Genomic DNA, 24365 nt, shown 5'->3' on the forward strand with positions numbered 1-24365 from the left:
AAATTTCACAAACTATTCTTTGCAAAAATTGTAATTTGTGGCAAATTCCAAAAAGTCTCAAGTTTCTCAACTTTCCTCAGATCCTTAAACTGTCTCAATTTCCCAGGTTGCACAGTTCGTCTCAAATTCCCACTCTGGTGCCCAATCTCAGTTCTCGTCTCATCTTTTCATAGCATCTTTTCTCAAAATTTTCCAGATGGTGACGACCACATTGACCTCAACACTCGTCGACCTCAGTCCTCGACCACTCCTGCTCCATTCTTCTGCCAAAACCCGGCCTGTTTCCTAATAAAGTCCGAATTTCCTCCTCCCCCCGAGGTGGCGGAGGAGGTGGTCTGGACGGCTGGGGAAAAATCCCTCTTCCGCGCCATCCTCCCCTCCTTTCCCGACCCCGGCTACATTGCGCACCTCCTGCTCACCAAAACCTGCGCCCAAGTCGCCACCTTCGCCGCCATCCTCCCCGCATTTAGATGGATAGAAACATTGGTGAAATTTATGCAGCATTTCAGATCATTAATATTGTCTCGCAAGCTTAAGTAATAATTAAATTTCATACGCACTTATAACAAATTTTTAGACTTTTATAAATGATCACATTTATATTAGTTTTTTGTACAGAAACAATAAGAAATCAAGAGTAAGATTCAAAAAAAACCCATCACCATTTATATAAAGGATAAATTTAATTAATTAACCTACTTACAAATTAACATTTAGTATTACAACTTATACCGATTGACAAGAATTTCAGTATTTGACCATGATTAATTCTCTCTTTGTATGTAAATACTACACAGGCCGGGGATGAAGAAATTACTGAAAAATTTTAACAAATTGGAACCTTCTCTCTTAATTTTCCACTCGTGGAAAAACTCGCGTATGCAACAAATTCATTAACTAATAGGAATAGTTATAATTAATTAATTAATAATAATAATTAACGAATAGGGTTAACCCTAAACTTCTTCTGGAATGGTTGGAACTGAGTGACTAATCTATTTTTGGTTTCATTGTTCCCTCATTTGTTCAGTAGTTTGGCTGAGATTTCATGAATAAGATTTAATTAAAAATAGAAATTTCGGGACCCATTATGACACGCATAGCACCACCTATTCCTTATTAGGATTAGTCGCCGTTGCCGTCGCCGCCGCCGCCGCCGGTGAGGACTGATTAGTACGATAAGTGATTATCTGCACGTCGTCGTCATCATCGTCGTCATCTTTTGGTTTGATTTTGACGGCGTTTGTCAATGCAGCAACAAGATTAGACGGGATGACGGCATCGAGACGAACGGGAGGTTTCAAATGGATGATCCCAATGTCGTAAGGGATCGGAGAAATCTCATCGGAAACGTCCTGCAGCAAAGTGTAGAGCTTTTCCGGCTCTGAAGTGGGGGGAATTAAATCAATCCAGCTTTGCACACCATCCATTAGTTGCGCTGTAGAGGAAAATTTGAGTAAAATGTGGACAATTTTTTAGGGGAAACTTGGCACAAAATTTCTAGCACCCACCGAAATTGTGTTCATCTTCTTCTACCCGCGGTCCCCGGCTGATGAGGTCATCTTCATATTCTGAACCCTCACATTCCTGCACCTCGTCTTCCTCATCCTCGAGTGGTTTGACATCATCCACGGCAATGAGGTCATCATCATCATCTTCATCGTCATCGTCGTCGTCCGTCATGGCGAGGAAAGATCTCTTGTGACCCGTGGAATCCTTCTCTGATCCCATCTTTTCAACATAAATGTGCATAAATATTTATATAGCTCATAATAAATAGATGAATCAAAGGAAATTAAAATTCGGCTTCGAGTAAAAAATAAAATATAGGCACCTTGACTGGAGAATTTGGTTCCAAATTCGGCTGCTTCTTCACTTGAACTTTCTTCCAGAATACAGGGGTGAAGAGCGTTTCCAAGGAAGAAGAAGAAACAGACGAACTGGTAGCTCCCTCCGCTTCGTCGTCGTCGTCGCACTGGTTCATGTAGCTCAACTTTTTCTCTCCAGCCGTCCTTTGCGTAGGGACGTATTCCGACAACCAATTCCGGGGCTTGACCTTCATATCAACCTTCGCGGCTGGCGATGAAGAATCGTTCTTCTTCTTGGGAGACTGTTTTTTCAAAGATGCTCCTCCAGGGGTAGACTTTTTCGAGGAGGGCTGCTTCTTCTTCTTCATTTGGTCTTCTACTTTTACTCTATCAATCAAGACCACCGGTTGCACGGATAACTCTGGAATCCAATTCAATATTAGTTTTGAAACATTTTCAAAATTTGTACTAAATATTTCCCACAAAAATTGTCATCTATATTTGTAAGCTGTTTTACCTCTCTCAAAAACAATAAAATATTTCTTACGCGTTAATTTATCCTTTTTGGCATTACTAGCAGCTCCTTTCGGCTCGACCACCACGGCTTGCTTCCTTTTGACGGCCTTCCGTTTGGCGGGTAGCGGTGCGATGGCAGCCTTTGATTTAATCTTCCAGAGTGACACCTTCTTGGGTGATGAGGGCGGACTGGCGGCTTTTGCGCCCTTCTTGGACTTCACAGTCAGTGGTTTTCTCGCCCTTTTCGTCTTATCCTCGGACGCCTCTTCTTCGGCAACGATGTCACTTTCCCAGTAGTAGCAGACAACTCTCGACGAGGTCTCTTGCTCATCGGAAGCGTTAAATTTTGACTCCGAGACACGTTTCGACATCGTTTCAACCGTCCGGTACGGCCACATCCGGGGGGAAGGAGGTGGTCGTAATTTTCCAATTTTATATGCACACAGAAATTGGGGAGAAGACCCAAGTTGTATCCTGGAAGAGAAGACGTGGCAGATTTTTAGTAAAACTTGCATGAGCATTTTCACAAGAAAAAAAACTAGACAATTAGTTATCTGATGGCCTTCTTACTCCGAATGACGGGTTCCCTAAACTTCTCCCAGACGACATTCCTCTTCGCCGCGGTGCGACTGCTGCTCGAAACTGGCAGTGACTTTTTCGTCAAACTGTCACTCGCTCCATCACGGACAAAACTACCCAAAAGCTCGACCTTCGACTGGAGCAGAATTTTAGATTTTTTAATCTATCCCAACATTGAAAAATAATAGTCAGCATCTCCTCAGCAGTTGATGCTTAATTAATTAATTAACTGCACACTTACCTGTTGGATTAGTCCGCTCACCTCCCGCACAACCAGGGCACACCGGTCGCAAAAGGTGAGTCCTCCTACGTTCTCGACGTAGCGAAAGTCTGTGGCGGAGACGTGAAGATCTCCGAATATTTTCATCGTCGCGTGCTTGATGCTGGGCGAGTGTGCGGAGGACGCCGAGGTGCACAGGGCATCGCAGTAGAGACATAATTCTTGTGTGGAGCAGGGCGTAGGTGAGGTCATCGCTCCACGGCTTGAAGTCATCCTCAAAACGGTGAAAGAAAGACTGCAAAATAATTTAGAAAAAGTTTGCTTAGATAAGGCGCTGCTAAAAGTGAAAAATAAGACCTCTGGGCATATCTTTTAAAAAATATATTTATTTAAAAGCCTCATCATTGTTACAGGAATTGATGGCTTTGTATCACCGCAAGACCGAATATTTACGCTAAGATTTTAACAATAAATATGACACAAAACCAAACAATATACCAAAATCAACTTTCTTACCTGGTCTTGGTCTTTTCCAACTTTGGTGATTGGTGGGTGGTGTGGCTCGGCCCTCACTCAGGACGACGTTGCTTTCGTTTAGAAATGGATAATCACGCCAAGTAAATTAAATTAATGATGACTGAAAAATCCAGATGGCAATTTTCACTTTTCACTTTTAGTTGACGACAATAGAGGAGAAACTTTGTCCTCGTGTTGTAGTCAAAGTCAGGCGGGTGGCGAGAGGCAGGTTGAGACTCACTCACTCGCTACCCACTCACTTTCTCCATATAAAAGATAACCCATCTAGCTTATCATCTTGATGCGACTAATAAATATGCATTCGATTCAAGAGAAAGCAGTTTCTTATTGATTATTTTGCTAATGATAAGCACACAATTTAACAATGTCACATAAATCTCGACGATATTGAATTTTATTTCATGTCACTCCTTTTACATATACGTTCGTACGATTAGTACAAATTATCAAATATTTGGCTCTACATTATCACGACGAATTGTTATTGCTTATCTTCGTCTCTGCCGTGCCATTATTTATCACACCTGCTCCTGCCTCCTTGTACTGCAGGATGAATGTCCGTGCGGCGGGTGTGGTGGCGTCAGAGACCACGATCGCCATGATCTGAACCCGTCCTTCTTCACAACTGCTGCTGCTGCTGCGTCCACTGCTGCGACTGGCGGAAATGTCCCAAGTCGACTCTTCGTACCGGGCTTGATGGCGTTGATAGATTAGGGCGGGGAATGAAAAAGTTGGAGATGAAGATTCCACCCCCAGCGATCCAAAATGACCAGGCGTACTTTCCCGTGTAGTCGTACAGGAGGCCTTAACGGAGAAATAAGGGGTTAGCTCCAGTCACAAATTCTAGTCAAATTTATGCAGAAATGAATGTAAAATACCAGCGATGGGTGGTCCGATCAGTTTCCGATCCCTTGCACGAGTAGGAGGAGACCGTACGCGGGGGTAAACTTTTCCAAACTGACGACCTAAACGTTAAGCAGGTAATTATTAGTTATCATTCACTTTCACTAATTAATTACGTCTGGCTATGATTTTTCTCTCGTTACTTGAAGAACGATGACGGGTGTGAGTGAGTAATTTGCCGCAATCATCAAGCCAAAGACTCCGCAGAGCAAGACGAGGAAGTAGTAGGTGAGCCCCATGCTGAACAACTTTCCAAAGAGGCAGGGCATCAGGCCAGTCACGATGCCACAAATGGAAATACACAAGCCATAAATCGTCACGGAATTTGCCCACTTCTTGTCCCCCAAATACCCCAAAATTATCTGCAAAACGAAATCACAAATAAAAGTTGAATAATAATAATTAATACTTAATTTCCTAATTTAACGGATTAAATTTCTTTACATTTCCGAAAACGGTTAAAAGTCCGATCGTACTTCCCAACATGGCTCCTTCTCCTTCCGAGTAGCCCAAGCCCGTGGCAGTGTCGGCAAGAAAGGTCAATGGGATCTCATACCTGGGAGGCAAAGAGGAAATGTGCATAAGTACTTATCCCAATTTTACTTGGCGCACTCTCCACCCACCACAATTTACTTACCACATGTACAAGAGAAAATTCGACATGATGAACAAAACGAATCTAGTATTTTTCAAGTGATCCAGGGCAAAGATTTCTTGCATCCAGACGTAAATATCCTGCAGGGCGGCTTTCCACTCCTAAAATCAATTACAATCACTCAATAATTCTCCTCGACTAAATTAACCCGAATAATAAATAACTCACGGGCGTATTATCATCCGCTGTGGCTACCGAAATGATATCCGGACATGAGGTCGCAGGTCGGAAGGGGCGCATTCGGCTTCTCTTCAAATTCAACACTGATACGTTAACGAATTGCGATGATTCCTCCAATTCCTAGTCATTAGTCATTATTAAAATAATTAATCAATCAATTAGCTAATTATTCACTAAACCTGGACCCACATACATACCTCGTATGCTGCACAAGATTGTTTCTCATCCCCTGCTTCTCCAATGTGCTCATGTTTCCTGCTCCTCCGTTACAACTGCTGTTTACGCCATTCTTCTCATTGTTTGGTGATGGCGACGGCGACGACGTCACTTCTCCTTTGCCATTAGTCTTATTACTACTCTGATTATTGCTGAATGGTTTTGTATTCATTTGTTGGAGATGAGAATTGAGATTGTTGTGGTGGTGAAAGTCACACAAGTTATTGGCTGACTTCTTGACCTCCCGTAGTTATTGGAATTATTGTTATTGTTCGCGACGGCGACGACGAGGAGGGGCGAGTCGCTTTCGTTTTCCTCCATCATCATCATCATCTTGTCGTCTTTTATGATAGCTTGGCCCCCTTCGTCGTCGACGCTGTCTTGCCCACCACTCTCACTTTTGTCTTCATTACTGAGATCATTGTTCTCTGCACGAGGTGGGACAGGGGCCGGAACGAGGATAGGACCACCTCCAGAGGTGAAACCTCCGGCATAATTATTCGAATAGTAGCGAATCCCTTTTCCTCCTCCTCCTCCATTTTTGACGTAGTGGGACGCGCTGTTGTTGTTCTTGAGACAAAGCTGCTCCGCTTCACGGACAAATGTGGGATACAAACTGCAGAATTGCAAAGTCTTTCAGATTTCTAGAGTCCAATCAAGGCAGTTCCTCCTCCTCCTCCTCCTTCAGGGATGGAGTACATTCCACCCCCTGCTCCATTCAGGCTAGGTCAGCAAAGATTAGGATGATTAAGATATCTTCAAATTATGTTAGTAATCAATAAAGGTTATCAACCTACTTTAGTTGAGTCTGAGTATTAAGGTCGTGCTCATTCTGGAGAACCTTTTCCCTCTTTCGACTACTCTTCTTGCTCCATTCCAAGTCTTTCATGAGGATAGCACAGAAGCAAAGGCTAAATAAAAACACCCGGCGTCCACCAACAAGGTCACTCTCCAGCTGGTCGCTTCTGCAAATCACGAAAATCATCTATTAATTAATTAATTAGTAATTAATATTCTCTACTTCCGGACTCACCAATGAGATAGGAATTCAGGGGCCAAACATAAAAGTTCCAATCCCACCGCCACACATGGACAGGCCCGGCGCGAGTGAGCGTCTCTTATCAAAATAATAGGCCACTATCACAACCGCCGCCACGTAGCACAGCGACAAACCAAATCCCGTGATCACTCCGAACGCCAAAATGAGCATGTGAATTGAAACTGCAATTGCAAAGCAAGAGTTAGTTAATTAATTAATTACTAATAATAATTGACTTTTAAATGTGTATAAAATTCGACAAATTGGGTATTAAAATGTCAATTAACTTGTAATCAATCATCATGTAAATAAATCAGAACTTACTGGCATAATACGACAAGATAAATCCCAGCGTAGCCAGAATTCCACCCACAATGGTGCAATTCCTACAACCATAGCGATCCGTGAGGGTGGACGCGATGGGGCCTGACAGCAAGGGCATCGACGCCAAAAGACTGCCAGCCCAGGTCGTCGTCGTGCTTTTCGACGTCCCAAACTCCTTCTGGATTATGGGGAGGAACACGCCGTAGGAAAATGTGACCCCGTCAGCCATCAGATTTATGAAAAAGACTACAGCAACAACCACCCAACTAGACAAGCAGAAAGTTAAGTTGGGCCAATAATAATTATGACGACCAACTTCTAATCTTATAAAGATTTAAAAAATAATCGCTGTAACCAGAATATTCGGACAAAAACAATAAAGTTAACAAAATCATGGTTGGCTCCAAACTGGAGTCTCATTTTTCTCCTCTTGCTTTCTCTCTCTCTCTCTCCATATAACAATTGCTTGTTTTGTGCCATATTGCAATCTCATCAAAATTTTATAAATTTGCCAAAAAGTGCCTAATTGATCCAGGTAAGTTTTATTGCTGTATTTTATGCATTTATCAAAATATTAACCACAAATTTGTAGAGCAGGTGGTTTCAAATTTTTAAAAAAAATATACACTCCAGATTTTGACACCTTTTTTGAGAGAGGCGTTGTCAATTTTAAGAATCTCTCATAAAAACTGCAACTCTTTAAAAATTAGTCAAAAAACTCATCACCATTTAATTAATGACCTCACTGACTATAAATTTGTCGTTCATAATTTTAAAATAAATTCCCAGAGCGGAGAAATGATTAAAAATGTGCCGATTTTCCTGATTTTGGTAATAATTTAATAAAAATGTATCAAATTACAGCAAAGCTGACCAGGCAATTTGTCCTCATCCTTTCCTCCAGAGACATTTTGGAAATCGGTTAAAAGGTAGGTAAACCTATTTTTATAAAAAACTTTCTAGTTTTGAGAATGAAAACCAAAGTCACTTCACACCCGCACAATTTTTATTTGGATAACATTCTCAGCGTTTGTAGAGCTGATTTATCCGGGTCCACGGTCCAAGTCCGGTGTTTTTACTCCACCCTCTCGCGGAGTGGGAGGTGCTCAAATTTGAAAAAACAGGGCTTTCTGCGAGTTTTAGCTTAAAGGCGGGTCAATATTTTTGAAAACGGTTTTCGCCAAACTTTTCCTAATTTTTATCTCTACAACCCTTTTCGAGCGCTTTTTGAAATGCTCCCAGCGGATGTCACGATTAAAGTTATGTCATAAAATTGAGACAAATATATATAACACTAGCGAATAAGCCCTTCTCCTGTCGGGTGAGCGTTTATTCCATCTTTTTCACATTTGTCCACTGGTTGTCATTTGCTGAAACGGTTATCATATTTGGTTAGAATTCAAAATGTAATTTTAAGATGTAAAAAGAGAATGGATTGAATTTGGTCGTAGTTGCAAATTTTTGCAATTTCACTTTCGTTGCCGACAGACATTTCCAGCTTATAATATAGATGTTTAACACCAAATTTTAAACTTCATAATTAAGGCCTCGTTAGTCAGTTAGCGTACAGACATCCTACCTTATGTAGCCAAATTTGACTTGCATCAATTGGTATATTCAGTGGCGTGGGTAAATAGTGCAAAAAACTAATTTAATTCCTTTATGCCGCGTGAAAGTCAAGTCAATAAATCCGAACATGACGGAAATCGATATATGAGTTGAGTAATTAAAGCTGCGTAGTTGAAAATATTTTTCTACTAGCATATAAGCCCGTCTCCCGCCGGGCGAGAATTTATTTGATTACCAAGGAAATAAAATGGGATTGTGCACAATTCCACCACATTACTTTTTGAAAATGTTCACCGTCTTTCGTTTTTAACAATATGAAGATATTAATGCACCTAAAAATCGGTAATTTTTAGGCTTACATAGTTAGGAGATAAAAATTTTGATGTTTTTCTTCAACAAGAAGATAAATATAAAATAGATGAAAAATAATCAATAAAATTTAAATATTTCCTCATTGAAGAAAAAAATCAAAATTTTTATCTCCTAACTATGTAAGCCTAAAAATTACCGATTTTTAGGTGCATTAATATCTTCATATTGTTAAAAACGAAAGGCGGTGAACATTTTTCAAAATCGCCATTTGAATACATGGAGGAAGGGAAAGTTGAGACACAACAATTCAAACAAAAAACACGTGATACAATGCCACGTTAACGATTCAAGATAACCATCCAAAACGAACCATCGCCATACCCCTATTCCCAGATAACCACTACCAGACATCCAACCGCAGACGAACTGTGTCAGCTTTGCGCACAGCACAATCGTCGGCGTGACGACGCAATACAACTCGTCGACCCTGTGCTGACATGACACTATAATTTTATTTAGTGCAAACATGTGCACACTAAACAAACAGTTTATGATACGACACCACAATCTTGTTTAGTGCAAACATGTGCACACTAAACAAACAGTTCAAGACTCGACACTTCAATCTTGTTTAGTGCAAACATGTGCACACTAAACAAACATTTTATGAGACGACACGTAAATCTTGTTTAGTGCAAACATGTGCACACTAAACAAACAGTTCAAGACTCGACACGTCAATCTTGTGTAGTGCAAACATGTGCACACTGCACGGAACTGTTGGTGTAGCGGTATGCATTGCACTGACTGTTATCTGAGAGTGGTTATCATGGCTGATTATCAGATAGTGATGGTGGTTGTCTGATGTTGATTATAAGGGAGTGGATATTTGGGAGCGGTTTTAAGTGAACAATAATTTTGTTTCAACTTAAAATTTTTGAATTTTCGACCAATTCAAAACTTTACTTTCCCCACTTTGACTTCCGTTTAGGACAAATTCCTTCGACAGACATTTCTAGCTTATAATATAGATTCTACATACGAAATTATTGCAATTTATGCATAATATATTTTTCCTATTCTATACCAAACGTCTTGCCATTTATGCATAATATATTTTTCTACTCTATACCCCCGTCACCACTTTGCTTCAGTTTTTTGGCAGCCAGCCACCACCATGCTTTATGTACTCCTCCGCTCCAAATCAGTTCACCATATGCTTGCTCTCTTGCATAAAATTTGTGTTTACATTTCTCACTACAATTAAATTTGTAAAAATAATTACCCTAGTGGTTTTTGTAATTACTATCAACATGACAAATGCATAAAATGCTATTGGAATTGCGTTCTTGCTGAATTAATTAATTGGAAATACTGAGACACATAAAGACGTCTGAATGCAAGAGGTCAAACCTTCCCGTTTGGTCACACCCGGCGTGTCTCCGCCGTCGCAAGACGTGCCACAGCCGCCGGAACGTGGCTTATCGTCGTCATCACCGTCGCCACAACGTGCATGGTTGGAAAAGTTTCTTAAAGAATTAATGTTGTTTGGTATATTGTTGTCTTCAGAACCAGAGGTAATCATTTGGGCCATTTATGAAAGAATTGAGTTGTATTACAAACAAAGACATATCAACATATTAATTATTCTTCTCGAATTATTTTTAGGTGCAATATGTAGCTCTGAGAAACATCAATTTGATTGTGCAAAAGCGACCCGCTTGCTGCCAGCAGTTTAACCGAAATGACTCGAGATTAGTGGGACATTTAGTCGCAGATACTTTAAATATAATTAATTTTATACATATCTGGAGATTGTAAAAAGAAAAAGATTTTCACTCATTTCGTACGTTTATTTCAGAAATAGTAAAATATATATGGACATGACATTCACAAACCGAGCAATACAAGGAATGTCTGGATTTGCAGTTAAATTCAATAAAAATAGTTTTGGGCTACTTCCAAATCAATCCTGTGGGGCGCCTTTGCCCGTTAATACTACTGGTCCTGTATGCATCATTCATAACTTCATTCAGACTTTCCATAATCCTTTCTGGCTGAACTTTTACCCTCGGTGGACGAAGTTTCTGTTGCAGTTGGCGAATCCTTTTTTTGTTGTCCGTGGTTGAACTTGGACTGGTTTCAGGTGACGAAATGTTGGATTGAGGTCGAGGACTAGATACGGATGACGATGCGGAGCAAGGCGACTCGAAGCTTCCACTAATTTCCGGCTGCGACACGTCCAACGACGGCGGTGACACGGCAATTGATGTTACTTCTTTTGGTAAAATAGGGATGAATTTAATACTGGGACTAGGTCGGATAATTTCACTGGGTGTAGAAACTGTTAATAATTGCTCCTGCGACACAAAAAATCTTGATGGAAGGGCGGATGGTTTTAGTCTTCTTAGAATTGTTAAACTGATCATCCTTAAAATGTAGGTCGCAAATCATGGAGACGGGGGGAACATTTTGACAATCGAGATCCAAATACTCACACCACTTCTTGAATCGAAGCGATAGAAAATATTGCAACTTAATATTCTTTATTAGAATGCCAAAATTATTTTCCATTTAATTTATTAACACGCCTGACCTGTCTGGCTGGGATGGAAATTGATAAAACTGAGCTTCCGGATTTTTATGTTCTGTTTTAGCACACCTTGGATATTTACAACAGGTTATTTTCAGTGTCCTTGGTGGTGGTGACCCCCACGGCTGGGTCACTTCATTTGAAGGCAGGGACACGTGGAGGCTGGAAAATATTAACCCAATGTATTGTCTTAATTAAAAAAAAATTGCTCAAGTAATGTTTACAGTACGTGTGCATGTGTATTATATAATTTAATGTGCAAATAGATATGTGTACTTACCATGTACTGCCGAGGGGTACACTGTTTAATTGCAAGTAACTTTTTTAAATAATTAATTGAAGAAATTTAAGCTGGCTAAAAATCGATCGGACTGGAACTGTATTTTTCTTTGCCACGCAAAGGAAACCATGTGGTGGTGATTGAATTGCATCAGCTTTTTCTCATGCTGAAACTGCACACAGTTATTTGGCCGATCTGTTAAAGCCGCCCATTTGCAGGAAGAACAAAATAATATTAAGCTCCGCTGGTTGGCTGCTGAGCTCTTCCATAAGCTTCACTCCAATACATTGCATGAGTCGTTCCTCTTCCCCTAGTTTATTTCATATTCCATGCAATCACCCCAAAGCCGTCCGTGGCGCTCAACTGCGCCTTGTTGTTTATATACCAACCTCACATCCATCGGGAATTAACGTCAAACATCACTGAATACTTTGAATTCATATTCACTCATCACTGGACGACGAAATTTCCATTCACAGGACTGGGTGATTGATTACAAAGTCAAAAAATTTTTAACATTTCACATTGTGCTAAAACCATTATACTGAGGTTGTCAGCTGAAAGGCGCTCACCCGTCGTGATCATTGATTTTGGATAACACATTTCCGTTTTACCGTTTGGCTACATTTTTTTTAGTTTGGTTAAAGGCTTACATTACAACATTACGATTAAATCCACCGTCATCATGTCTCACAAACAGGTAAAAATAAAATTTAATCCAAAGAAAAATAACGAATGTGTTTTATTTGGGAATAAATAATTATCAGACTCGCGTATTTTTTTTGAGGGTTTAGAATGGTTTAGAATGAATGATTTTTAGTCGCTTGAAAGTTGTTTTTAACAAGTTTTAAATGTCATCAAGAAGATAACGTGTTGAAAAAAAATTATTTGAAAAAAAATATTTAAAAATTATTTAAAAAGAAGATACGGCAAAAATTAAGATTTAATAGGTACAACTTTTAAAGACTGGTTGATTCCAGGCTGCTTCCACTGCAACCCCACCTGTCAACTGGAAAGAGACTAAAGTAATTTTGCAAGAGCCAAAGTCACCCGATCCCTCACCTCCTTCTGCGTAAGACATTGTTTATCAATGTTTTCGATTGTGATTCACCACATTGATTTTACTTTTTGATCTTTATTATATTGCAGTCTGCCAGGCCTAATAAAAATTGATGAACTGGTGAGGCAACTTTGTTCAAATTGGTGTGATTTACTATAATGCAAGTAACAATTTATATTTAACCAACAGGTAATGAGAGAAATCTGCAAATATCTAACAATATCAGACATTAAATCATTGCGAACAGTGGACAAGGTTTGGAACCACGTATCAACTTTGGAATTGACAAGAAGAGCAGCCCTCAGGTTGAATATTCGGTGTGGCAAAAACGAGATCACATTGATGAGGCTGGCAAGATTAGAAGAATTTCATCGGCTGGCCAATATCCAAACCGTGCACGTCAAGCTGATCTGGGATGCAGACTTTGAAATATATGGACGCCATGTTGTAGGACCCTACTTTAATCAAGTTTGTAATTCGCTCAAAAATTCATTTCTCAAACCAAGACGACTCTATCTCGATTTTGCGATCAAAGTGCCACAAGACATGGAGTTTGTCAAGATTATTTTGAAAAAGTTTTCACCAGACTTGGAAGAAATCCATCTAATCTTTAATTCGATTGGGGAAGGAAAGCGTACCGTCAAAGGCTTGTTTTTTCTCGACACCGACATTGGATTTCCTAAATTGACAAAATTGTGTATCCCTAAACTACTCGACAGCCAGGTAGATATGGACATTGGAGAAAGGTTTCTGAGGTCAATCTTTATCGGTTCTCCTCAAATCAAAGAAATCAAGGTTGGAGATTTGGGATCACGGTTTTCCGATAAATGTAGTGTCCTGGAAGCTCTTAAGAATTCAGATGGATCCAGAAATCAGCTTCTCCCAAATCTGACTGCATTTGATTTGGATTCTGGTAACCGATTTTTGAAGGAGTTTCCACAGAATTTCACCAGATTAGCAGTAAATCATTGTGACTCGTACGAACTCATCACCAAAAATGCCCAAACACTTGAATCATTGGTTGTATACGAATACTTTGACGAAGACCAACGCATTATTAGGCCTATCCCATCTTGTCCAGTGTTGAAGGAGCTTGAAGTAAACATGGCAGAAGTGGTCCCAACTTTTGTTGTTGAAGGTCCAGTGGAATTAGGAGTGAACTATGCAGAAAAATTTTCCACCCTAACCACTCTTCGAATCAAGGCGACGCATAATTTAGAATTGGCCATCCATATATTCTTTAACCCCAGTGGAAATCAAACCTGCCCTACCCTCAATATCCTGGAAGTCCCTATTTCAATAATGACCATACCTCCTTTTGGTAATTTGTTATTATAATTAATGGATAGATGCATGGATAGTACAAAACTTGAATATTTTTTGTTTACAAATTATAGTTGATGTCGAACAGTATAGAGAGGAGCGGGAAGTGTACACAAACGGAAATGAAGAAGAAAAAACGTCGACCTGGATGGATAAACTTGGCAAAATATTTACCAACGCAAAAATCTACCTCCGGAGGGAATGAACAAACTGGTTTTGACGTTCAACACTGGTCAGCGTCATCATCTTATTTATTTATTTCGTTGTAATAGTTGTCATTATTACATTAGCCTAACAATACTAGTTTTATTTGTTGCTCTGTATCCCAACCCCACTTGGATCTGCCATCTCTGCCAGCCTAGTCTGCCATTGGCAACCACACCCAAACGACAATCCATTAAATAACTACTCCCAGATAACCACCGCGAGGCAGCCACACCCTGACAACCACCACCAGATAACCATCATCAGATAGCCCCCAAGATAACCAAAATCAGATAATTACTCACAACATAACCGCTACCAAGCCGCCACACCCCGATAACCCCTTTCGATCTTGTTTAGTGCAAACATGTGCACACTAAACAAATACAGTTTATATGACACCAAAATCTTGTTTAGTGCAAACATGTGCACACTAAACAAACAGTTTATGATATGACACCACAAACATGTGCACACTGCACGGAACTGTTAGTGCAGTGGTATGCACTGTACTGGCTGTTATCTGAGAGTGGTTATCATGGATGCTTATCTGGGGGTTGTCTGATGTTGATTATATGGGAGTGGTTGTCTGATCGAGGTTATCTTGTGTGGTTGTTTGGGAGCGGTTGTAAGTGAAAAATAATTTTGCCTCAAATTAAAAAGTTTTGAATTTTCGCGCCATTCGAAACTTTACTTTCACCACTTTCACTTTCGTCGAGGACGAATTCCTTGGACAGACATTTCCAGCTTATAATATAGATATAGAATATAGATCATAAATTTTCCATGCGTCGCAAATTAATTTCATTTCCATCGACGCCAGAGGTTCAAATAAAAAAAATAAATTGTGTGGAAAAATTCTCGCCCGGTGAAGACGGGCTTATACGCTAGTGCATTATAATACTGGTGTAGGGAATGACGGAAAAGTTTAAACTCAATCACTTTAGAGGTTTTGATAAAAAAATTATCAAGTGGAATAGGTTTGTGTTGTCAATATAAGAGACTAGCATATAAGCCCTCTCCCGCTGGGCGAGAGTTGATTTTTAAAATTCCACCAATGAAAAATTTTGAAGAGATTTATTAACTGACACCCTTTAAAGTCAACGGAAGTGAAAGAAATTTAGAATTGATGCTTTAGCGGCAAATTACAAAATTGAAAAAATCTCACAAAATCCCCATTTGTGCGGAGTTTTGAATAATATAATGTATGAATGCGTTTTCAGTTCGAAAATCACAAGAAACTTTTATTTATTGATTGAATTAATTCATCAAACCTTTATAAAATGAACAAAGAATAAACATTTAAACCAATGCTTTTATTATTAACAACACTTCTTGTAAACACCTTGTCTATAATCTCTAACTTTGGGAGCTGCAGGAGGTACACATTAAATTCACTTTACCACAGTAATGCTCAGCAATTGAAATCTCGTCCAGGGATGATGGGTCAGCATACTCTTGACTTACTCGATCCTGTCTCGGCCGGTCAGCAATTTTTGTCTTTCTTGCAGCTTCTTCCTCTTCAGTCTGTTCTGCAGCTCGGTTTTGTTGAGCAACCTCCATGTCTTCAAGTAAATAAACACAATGAATGTAATATTAATTAATTAATAACAGGATGAAATTGTTGATCTCGTACAATTAGAAGTTTTTTCGTCAGCAGAGATGATTTCAATATCCGAAGTAGAAGTTTCCTGGGCAGCTACCATCTCGATATCTGTAATCAATGTACACTACGCTACTTTAATTAATTGCATAATGCAAGCTATAAACAAAATATTTCAACACTTCTTTACTATTGCCAATATCCAATTGGCTAGCTGCAGGAATCACCTTACGATTTGCCTCTTCTTTTTTACGGGATTTTCGCAGTCGGTCTGCTGCTCTTTGTTTTTCCCTATTTTCAACCGATAGCGATGCTCTGTACTTGCGCATCCGAGATGCAGAAGTTGAAGGTATAGACTTCATTGTTGAACAAAGAGTAGTAAAAACAATTCGTAGTTCGCGTTCGGAATGAATTAAATGCATCTCGTGGTGAATTGTGGGTACTTGGTCTGGGTATATATCAACCCCGGGGCGACGTGGGCGACATTGGGGGATGCAAACAAAATACATCTCGGGGTGAAATGAATCCCAGGTCCCAATGTATTGCACATGCACATGCACAGTATGTGCATTGTGCCCTTGTTTGCACTAAACGAGATCGACATGTCATGTCATAAACTGTTTGTTTAGTGTGCACATGTTTGCACTAAACAAGATTGGAGTGTCGAGTCTTGAACTGTTTGTTTAGTGTGCACATGTTTGCACTAAACAAGATTGAAGTGTCGAGTCTTGAACTGTTTGTTTAGTGTGCACATGTTTGCACTAAACAAGATTGAAGTGTCGAGTCTTGAACTGTTTGTTTAGTGTGCACATGTTTGCACTAAACAAGATTGAAGTGTCGAGTCTTGAACTGTTTGTTTAGTGTGCACATGTTTGCACTAAACAAGATCGTCGTGTCATAGCATAAACTGTTCGTTTAGTGTGCACATGTTTGCACTGCACTGTAGAATAGTGTCGATGTTGATATCTTGGGTGATTATCTAGGGGTTGTCAGATAGTGATTATCTGGGTGTGGTTGCCAGACGGTGATTATCTATGTGTGGTGTGATGGTGATTATGTGTGAGTGGTTGTCTGATCGAGATTATCTTGTGTGGTTATAAGTGAAAAAATAATTTGGTTTTAAATTAATATTTTTGAACGCCGTTCAAAACTTTACTTTCTCCATTTTCACTTCCGTTCCGGAAAATCACTTTGACTTCCATTACCAAGAGACATTTCCAGCCTTTATTAGAATAATTAATTATATGGTTGAACTGTGAAAAATTTGAATGAGAAGTCTTAAAATGTGTTGAGAATTAATTAAAAAACATTAAATCGTGTAATGATTAACTGCTCGTTTTTATTAAATGAATTGAAAGGGGCAGACTATACAGACCAGAATCAATAAAAATTTACAAACTGGCCAATCTAATGAATTCAACAAATCAATCTTTAGGCAATTGGTAATAATAATAACAATAATAATAATAATAAACCTAAAAATTAGACTTTCATCAAGAGTTACAAGAACATTCTCTAGTCTGTATCCTCATCTGAATTAATGGACATTGTTTCATCGTCAATTGTTTCGTCGCAATCTGACCCGTCATCATCATCATCCCCACTAGCGGATTCACTGGTCGAGTAATCGGATTCTGACGTTTCCGGGTTAAAGTTGACAGCTTCATCATCCTCCGCCTCGTCGTCGCCATCTTCATCCTCATCATCATCATTTGGGGTGTCTTGAGAGAGGTAGGGTTTCTCCTGGTCATGCCGGACCCTGTTTGCCAGAGCCTCTTGCAATGCGTCAACCGCGTTGGTTGGAATCAATACTCCCACTTGGTTTATGGGATGGATCAGATTTTCCGTCATCCCGTTTCCTAAAGACGGTCATAAAGATGGATTGAGGACACGCACTAAGGACAGTGGTGAGCTCGTGCCATGCGGAAATGACATCTCCCACAATGACATGTCGAATAGCGCATCGAACTCCATCCTCACATTTGGACGAACAAAGGGGGGACTCGATGTCAAGCATTTTGTGGTGGCAAGTGTTTAGCTTTGCAGTCATTGACAAGATCCTATTCCACCATGTTTTCGCCTCAACGGGACAGTCCAGCTTTTTCCAATTGAATCGTTGAATATGGTCAGCATCAACTAGACGATGCTCAACATTATAAGGAGTATACAATCGAAGCTTTGTCGAGTTTTTCCTGTGTTTTATTGCACAAATAATTTGATTTTCTCCCTTGATGTAGTAGTCGACACTAGCACTAGGAGAGTCATTAACAACGAGTTGTAACTTATTCCATGGGAGTCCCCTATCTACAAGTATGGTCCAGAGGCTGACTTGACCACTTCTTAGCGGGTAGATTACATCATACTTGGGGTTGCTTTTTAGTTTACACAAGAAGCTAACAAGTTTCAAACCATGGTCAAATTGACCAATCTCTTTTGCATGATCCAACTCGGTCTGGGCGGCGCAGGTGAATAAGGCGTGAAAGTACTTTTGAGTGTCAATCTTCATTCCAAGCACACGGTTGTATACTTTTGCCAAGGTTTTTGAGTTTCTCCCGACCGTTGGTTTCCCCAAACCACCACCATCATTCTCGTCGTCCCCCTTGGTCACAAGTCCTGTTGCGTAAGCATCCTGTGCATATTCAACCATGTCGTGGCGCTCTATCCGTGCCACAAACTCACTTATCACCTTACGGCACGCCAGATTTGATACTTTTGCATCGATGGAGAGACAAGTGTCCAAGTCAATCCCCTCGCCCGCGTACCGATCTCCACTTGATATCGCAGCTTGTTTCGCCAGACGCTCCACGATGCTCACGACAAAGCGCAACTGTCCGGGAACATTTGTGGTTAGGATCTTGTAACTTGGAGGATATTTCTCTCCGCTTCGATGGGTCCGCCCGAATCCCTGAGTAGTTCTCTCTGCCGACCATGGGAGCTCTGCACAAATGTGAAGCCTTTTCTTTGGGGTGAGATTTGCTTCAGTCACCTGGGCGTGGAGGTTGATGCCAGTTGAGCCCTTGTCAGACAGGATGATCACATTACACTCTTGATTCTGGAATCTCTTTTGTTGTTTGATACAATCGATTTTCCTACTAACAATTTCCCCATCTACAACTCGATTCGTTCGACCCGTTATTTCGGCTACATTTTCCTCTCCTCCAAACATTTCAAATAGGTAATCAATTGGTGTAGTGGGCAAACGAGCCTCCAGAGCTTGATACATGGAGATTAGGGATCTGATTTGGTCCTCACTAACTGTGAACCCCTTTTTAATTTGCACGTCAGCCCCACACATAGTTAGAACATGCTCCCAGTCGTGGTCATTTCTTCTTGCCTCAAGACTATGATCATCCACCTGCCCTTGGTCAGACTCGTGTACGAATGATCCTTCTTCTTCTTCTTCAGGCGATGACGACTGTCTACTGCTGCTGCTGCTGCTTCGGCAGTCTGGGAAATCCAAGCGAGGAATCTTGGTTTGAGGGCCCGTACTAGTAGTAGTTTCATGATGGTGTAATAAGTCTTGAGCGCATTGCAACTCTCCTCCTGTATCTGCTGTTGTAGTGCTGGTGGTGGTGGTGATGGGAGAGGCGATAATGGAGGATGATGAATCATCATCTTGGCTGAATGGTGCATCCTTGAGACTTGGTAGGAAACGCAACCCAACGAGACCAAGTGCATCATTTAATCTTGTCCGCGTCATAGAGGGAGGTAGCTTCGAGTCCACACATGCATAGTCTCTCAAGAGGGCCTTTTGACCCGTAAAGGCAAGAGTAATGATATAGGCCCAATCCTCTTGCTGGTAGGCTTTAGTTATTTCTTCCAATGAGGGTAAACTGAAGCTTAGTAGCAAGGCAGAAAAGAAACTCTGATGAGTTCCCCAGTAGCTTCCATCATTTTTGCGAGCGAGTTTTTTTGATGCTGAATCCATGTTTGGTTGCCTGTTGTCTTTCATGACGGCAAGGATGGCTTGCCACTAAAAATAAAGTTTAAATTTTACAAAAGTCTAATAGATGCTGGTAGTGATTTTAATTAAATATCAAATAGCCATACCATCTCGACACAGTCGTTGTACAGTAGTTTGTGCTGGTCTGTAATGTCTCGAATAATCACCTTCCAGTCCAGCACCGGTGGTAAATGTCTTGCAATGAACCGGCCCCGCGACTTGAGATAAATCATGAGAAACTCAGTGACGGATACTCCACACGACTTGACAACTATTTTATTAAACTCGGACATTGAGTTGAAGAGACATCCCTCTCCCCACAACGACAACCTCGACATGTACTTCAAATGACAAGGCTCTGTCCCAACGGTTGCGGATGCGTACAAAATTTTTGCCCGTGGGTAGCGAATTTGCATGTTGGCAACGTTTCTGCCCGTTACGGACCCTTTCCTTCGACGACCATTAACCATGGTTGTCCTCCCAGTGTCGTATCCTTTGGCCAAATGACGTTCGTCGAGTATGATCTATAGCATTGAACAAATGAATCTTGTTTTACATTTTTTTTTTCTTTCAAGTATTCTGATTATAGTTTGACCACTCACAAGTCCATCAAAATCATTGTCTACCAGAAAGTCATCAATGTCGGGGTTGGCCATTGAGGAATAGGTTGCAAATAGTATACCCCCGTCAGCATCATTAAACTCGACCCCATCCTGACTGTCCTCCTCCTCCTCCTCCTGTTCCTCCTCTTCTTCTTCCGTATCATCATCATTTTCGTCATGATTATCATCTGAATTGCCAATCTGGAACTCTAGGATTTTTCCTTTTACACGTACATAAAGCGTGGTGCGAGTCCCGATAAGCTTGGCTATAAAGTCCAATTCCTGGATTGCCCCGTAGGATAACTCGGACGAAGTTGAGAGCCAAACAGCCTTTTTGACTTTCATGCCAACGTAAAGCTCCCAGAACAATGCAGCAATCTCGCGAGTTTTTCCAACCCCTGTTCCATCACCTGTTTGTAGTTTATGACAAATAAAGATGAAAAGTGGTGTGGATTTTTTTGTCATAATCTTCCAATTAGTGAAAATTACCCAATAAAAATCCCGGCTGAAAACCATTCACCATTGGTTCGCTCATCCGCTGACAGCACCGTATAAGGAACTCGACCTGTGGACCAGATAATGGAGCATTGCCGCCAAGAGTTTCCAGCTGCTTCGTAAGATCTCCCGTCGTCGACAAAATTCTTGGAGAATAGGTCATCTCCGGGCGCTTAATATATGATAGAGAGGTTGATTCCGTTAATCCCCCCGCATGTGGTGTATCCCATTCCTTGGAAACTGCAAAGCGAAAAAATTCCATTAGTATATGTAGCACCCGACTATTTATTATATTGCCCACAAAATAAAACTGCTCACCTCCCTTACAAATATACTTTTTAAACCGCGGCACGTCAATTTGGCGAATGGCCATGCTGATTCAAAGATTAAAGTCTGGCTGATTGAGCATGTGGTAAATTTTCATGTACCTGATCCTCGTCCTCGCTCCCTTAGTACCTTAACTCTGGGGCGTAGATGGGCGCAACGGGGCGCTTGAAACCCTTTCCTGAGCTGGTTCTGGTTCTAATCTACTGCGGCACGGGGCGTAACATAAATATCCATTAACCATTCCCCTACATTACTCCCGAGGTACATTACCTTTGAAGCGTTCCGTAATGGAGCGCCTGATAAATTATCCTGTACCGATACGTGGTATTCCTCATTGATCAAATCAATGCAGCAAGAGAACGACCAGGATCATTGTACCATTGTGTAATCTTGTTTAGTGCAAACATGTGCACACTAAACAAACAGTTCACGACTCGACACGCCAATCTTGTTTAGTGCAAACATGTGCACACTAAACAAACAGTTCACGACTCGACACGCCAATCTTGTTTAGTGCAAACATGTGCACACTAAACAAACAGTTCACGACTCGACACGCCAATCTTGTTTAGTGCAAACATGTGCACACTAAACAAACAGTTCACGACTCGACACGCCAATCTTGTTTAGTGCAAACATGTGCACACTAAACAAACAGTTCATGACTCGACACGCCAATCTTGTTTAGTGCAAACATGTGCACACTAAACAAACAGATCACGACTCGACACGCCAATCTTGTTTAGTGCAAACATGTGCACACTAAACAAACAGTTTGAGACATGACTCGACGATCATGTTTAGTGCAAACATGTGCACACTAAACAAACAGTTCACGACTCGACACGCCAATCTTGTTTAGTGCAAACATGTGCACACTAAACAAACAGTTCACGACTCGACACGCCAATCTTGTTTAGTGCAAACATGTGCACACTAAACAAACAGTTCACGACTCGACACGCCAATCTTGTTTAGTGCAAACATGTGCACACTAAACAAACAGTTCACGACTCGACACGCCAATCTTGTTTAGTGCAAACATGTGCACACTAAACAAACAGTTCACGACTCGACACGCCAATCTTGTTTAGTGCAAACATGTGCACACTAAACAAACAGTTCACGACTCGACACGCCAATCTTGTTTAGTGCAAACATGTGCACACTAAACAAACAGATCACGACTCGACACGCCAATCTTGTTTAGTGCAAACATGTGCACACTAAACAAACAGTTTGAGACATGACTCGACGATCATGTTTAGTGCAAACATGTGCACACTAAACAAACAGTTTGAGACATGACTCGACGATCATGTTTAGTGCAAACATGTGCACACTAAACAAACAGTTTGAGACATGACTCGACGATCATGTTTAGTGCAAACATGTGCACACTAAACAAACAGTTTGAGACATGACTCGACGATCATGTTTAGTGCAAACATGTGCACACTAAACAAACAGTTCACGACTCGAAACGTCAATCTTGTTTAGTGCAAACATGTGCACACTAAACACAAACAGTTGATGAGATGACCCAAAAATCTTGTTTAGTGCAACCATGTGCTCACTGCACAAACATTGCCTGCGGAGGGGTTCATCCGCGGTAGAAGTTTGGTTCAAAACTGAGCTAACTACAAAGTTCAACTCACACCCCGTTGCCACTATTCATACATGGCGATCCGCGAACGCTCAGGATTCCGCACATGATGTACTTTGTTAAACTAGCTGCTCCACCTCGCTCAAAGTCACCCCTAGTCGCCCCGATGTTGATATAGTCAGTCACCAAGTATAGCCTACTCGTCTCATGTCATCCTTACTTATCGTTGCCCTAAATCTCCCCGGTGTTTGTAAACCTGTCAGCAGATTGGCTGGATACAAAGCTCTCATCACGAGCGTTGGCAAGTGTTTTTTTGAAATTGATAAAGTTCATCTAGGTTAGTGTACCAATAAATTGTGATAACATCTATATTATAAGCTGGAAATGTCTGTCCAAGGAATTTGTCCTCAACGGAAGTGAAAGTGGAGAAAGTCAAATTTCGAATGGCGCGAAAATTCAAAAATTTTAATTTAAAACAAAATTATTTTTCGCTTACAACCACTCCCAAATAACCACACGAGATAACCTCGACAGACAACCACTCACATAGAATCAACATCAGACAACCACCCCAGATAATCACTATCTGATAACGCCCAGATAATCACTGTCTGTCAACCCCTAGAGAACCACCCATGATAACCACTCTCCGATAACAGCCAGTGCAGTGCATACCACTGCACTAACTGTTTGTGTTTAGTGTGCACATGTTTGCATTAAACAAGATTTTCATGCCATGAACTATTTGTGTTTAGTGTGCACATGTTTGCACTAAACAAGATTTTCATGTCATGAACTATTTGTGTTTAGTGTGCAAATGTTTGCACTAAACAAGATCGTCGTTTCATGCCATGAACTGTTTGTGTTTATTGTGCACATGTTTGCACTAAACAAGATCGTCGTTTCATGCCATGAACTGTTTGTGTTTAGTGTGCACATGTTTGCACTAAACGAGATTGCAAGTGGTTATCGGGACGTGGCTGCCTGGTGGTGGTTATCTGGGAGTAGTTATTTGATGGATTGTCGTTTGGGTGTGGTTGCCAATGCAGATCATTGCCAATGTCGGACTAGGCTGGAAAAGATGGCAGAGCCAAATGGGTGCCAGACAAACTGCCAGTGGCACTGCCATTGCCAATGGCAGACTAGGCTGGTAGATATAGCAGACTGGGATGGCAGAGATGACAGAGCCAAGTGGGTGACATTTAATTGTCCACTCTAACTTGCGTTGCAAACTCCTTTCACTTCCGTTCGCGTCAAATTGTTTTTTTTAAAATAAATATATACAAAATATTTAACTGGTGAAATTTTGATAATCTAATCATCTCTCGCCCGGCGGGAGACGGGCTTATACGCTAGTTGGTTATATATAGTTTATCCCATCACGTTCACTTTGTCTCATATATTTTTTAACAAAGTTAATTAAATTACAGAGACTGCTTATAATGTCGAGATCGAGTTCTCAAGAAACGGA

General features: G+C 40.7%; 5 protein-coding genes across 5 annotated transcripts; all 5 read right to left on the bottom strand.

Annotated features, from left to right (window-relative positions):
- Positions 1–677: 677 nt before the first annotated feature.
- On the bottom strand, positions 678–1710 carry LOC118437576. Its single transcript, XM_035856725.1, has 2 exons — positions 1512–1710; positions 678–1438 (listed from the first exon to the last, which is right to left on the bottom strand). Exons 1-2 carry the CDS (start codon positions 1681–1683, stop codon positions 1110–1112), a joined length of 501 nt encoding a protein of 166 aa, XP_035712618.1. The 5' UTR covers positions 1684–1710; the 3' UTR covers positions 678–1109.
- Positions 1711–1795: 85 nt separating this feature from the next.
- Positions 1796–2695, bottom strand: LOC118437605. Its single transcript, XM_035856773.1, has 2 exons — positions 2356–2695; positions 1796–2229 (listed from the first exon to the last, which is right to left on the bottom strand). The coding sequence occupies exons 1-2, from the start codon at positions 2693–2695 to the stop codon at positions 1796–1798; spliced, it is 774 nt and encodes a 257-aa protein (XP_035712666.1).
- Positions 2696–4685: 1990 nt separating this feature from the next.
- LOC110856034 lies at positions 4686–6201 on the bottom strand. Its single transcript, XM_035856774.1, has 5 exons — positions 5596–6201; positions 5387–5518; positions 5201–5319; positions 5008–5119; positions 4686–4925 (listed from the first exon to the last, which is right to left on the bottom strand). The coding sequence occupies exons 2-5, from the start codon at positions 5456–5458 to the stop codon at positions 4686–4688; spliced, it is 543 nt and encodes a 180-aa protein (XP_035712667.1). The 5' UTR covers positions 5459–5518; positions 5596–6201.
- A 461-nt stretch (positions 6202–6662) lies between these two features.
- LOC118437606 (monocarboxylate transporter 12-like) lies at positions 6663–7258 on the bottom strand. The gene is made up of 2 exons (XM_035856775.1): positions 6978–7258; positions 6663–6835 (listed from the first exon to the last, which is right to left on the bottom strand). The coding sequence occupies exons 1-2, from the start codon at positions 7204–7206 to the stop codon at positions 6663–6665; spliced, it is 402 nt and encodes a 133-aa protein (XP_035712668.1). The 5' UTR covers positions 7207–7258.
- Positions 7259–17436: 10178 nt separating this feature from the next.
- LOC110856035 (protein strawberry notch) lies at positions 17437–21334 on the bottom strand. Its single transcript, XM_035856776.1, has 6 exons — positions 21280–21334; positions 20956–21201; positions 20467–20876; positions 19972–20388; positions 17740–19894; positions 17437–17696 (listed from the first exon to the last, which is right to left on the bottom strand). Exons 1-6 carry the CDS (start codon positions 21332–21334, stop codon positions 17437–17439), a joined length of 3543 nt encoding a protein of 1180 aa, XP_035712669.1.
- Between the last annotated feature and the right edge of the window lie 3031 nt (positions 21335–24365).

Source organism: Folsomia candida, unplaced genomic scaffold, assembly GCF_002217175.1.
Source record: "Folsomia candida strain VU population unplaced genomic scaffold, ASM221717v1 Fcan01_Sc014, whole genome shotgun sequence".
Taxonomy (NCBI): Eukaryota; Metazoa; Arthropoda; class Collembola; order Entomobryomorpha; family Isotomidae; genus Folsomia; species Folsomia candida.

Coding starts and splice junctions, on each gene's coding strand:
- LOC118437576 (XM_035856725.1), bottom strand. CDS start 1,683: ATGACGGACGACGACGATGACGATGAAGATGATGATGATGACCTCATT. Junction 1,439..1,511: donor AGAAGATGAACACAATTTCG/GTGGGTGCTAGA, acceptor TTTCCTCTACAG/CGCAACTAATGGATGGTGTG.
- LOC118437605 (XM_035856773.1), bottom strand. CDS start 2,695: ATGTCGAAACGTGTCTCGGAGTCAAAATTTAACGCTTCCGATGAGCAA. Junction 2,230..2,355: donor CAAAAAGGATAAATTAACGC/GTAAGAAATATT, acceptor ATTGGATTCCAG/AGTTATCCGTGCAACCGGTG.
- LOC110856034 (XM_035856774.1), bottom strand. CDS start 5,458: ATGCGCCCCTTCCGACCTGCGACCTCATGTCCGGATATCATTTCGGTA. Junction 5,120..5,200: donor AATTTTCTCTTGTACATGTG/GTAAGTAAATTG, acceptor TTTGCCTCCCAG/GTATGAGATCCCATTGACCT. Junction 4,926..5,007: donor TTTTAACCGTTTTCGGAAAT/GTAAAGAAATTT, acceptor TTCGTTTTGCAG/ATAATTTTGGGGTATTTGGG.
- LOC118437606 (XM_035856775.1), bottom strand. CDS start 7,206: ATGGCTGACGGGGTCACATTTTCCTACGGCGTGTTCCTCCCCATAATC. Junction 6,836..6,977: donor TATCTTGTCGTATTATGCCA/GTAAGTTCTGAT, acceptor TTGCAATTGCAG/TTTCAATTCACATGCTCATT.
- LOC110856035 (XM_035856776.1), bottom strand. CDS start 21,334: ATGGCCATTCGCCAAATTGACGTGCCGCGGTTTAAAAAGTATATTTGT. Junction 21,202..21,279: donor AAAGTATATTTGTAAGGGAG/GTGAGCAGTTTT, acceptor TTCGCTTTGCAG/TTTCCAAGGAATGGGATACA. Junction 20,389..20,466: donor ACAATGATTTTGATGGACTT/GTGAGTGGTCAA, acceptor TCAATGCTATAG/ATCATACTCGACGAACGTCA.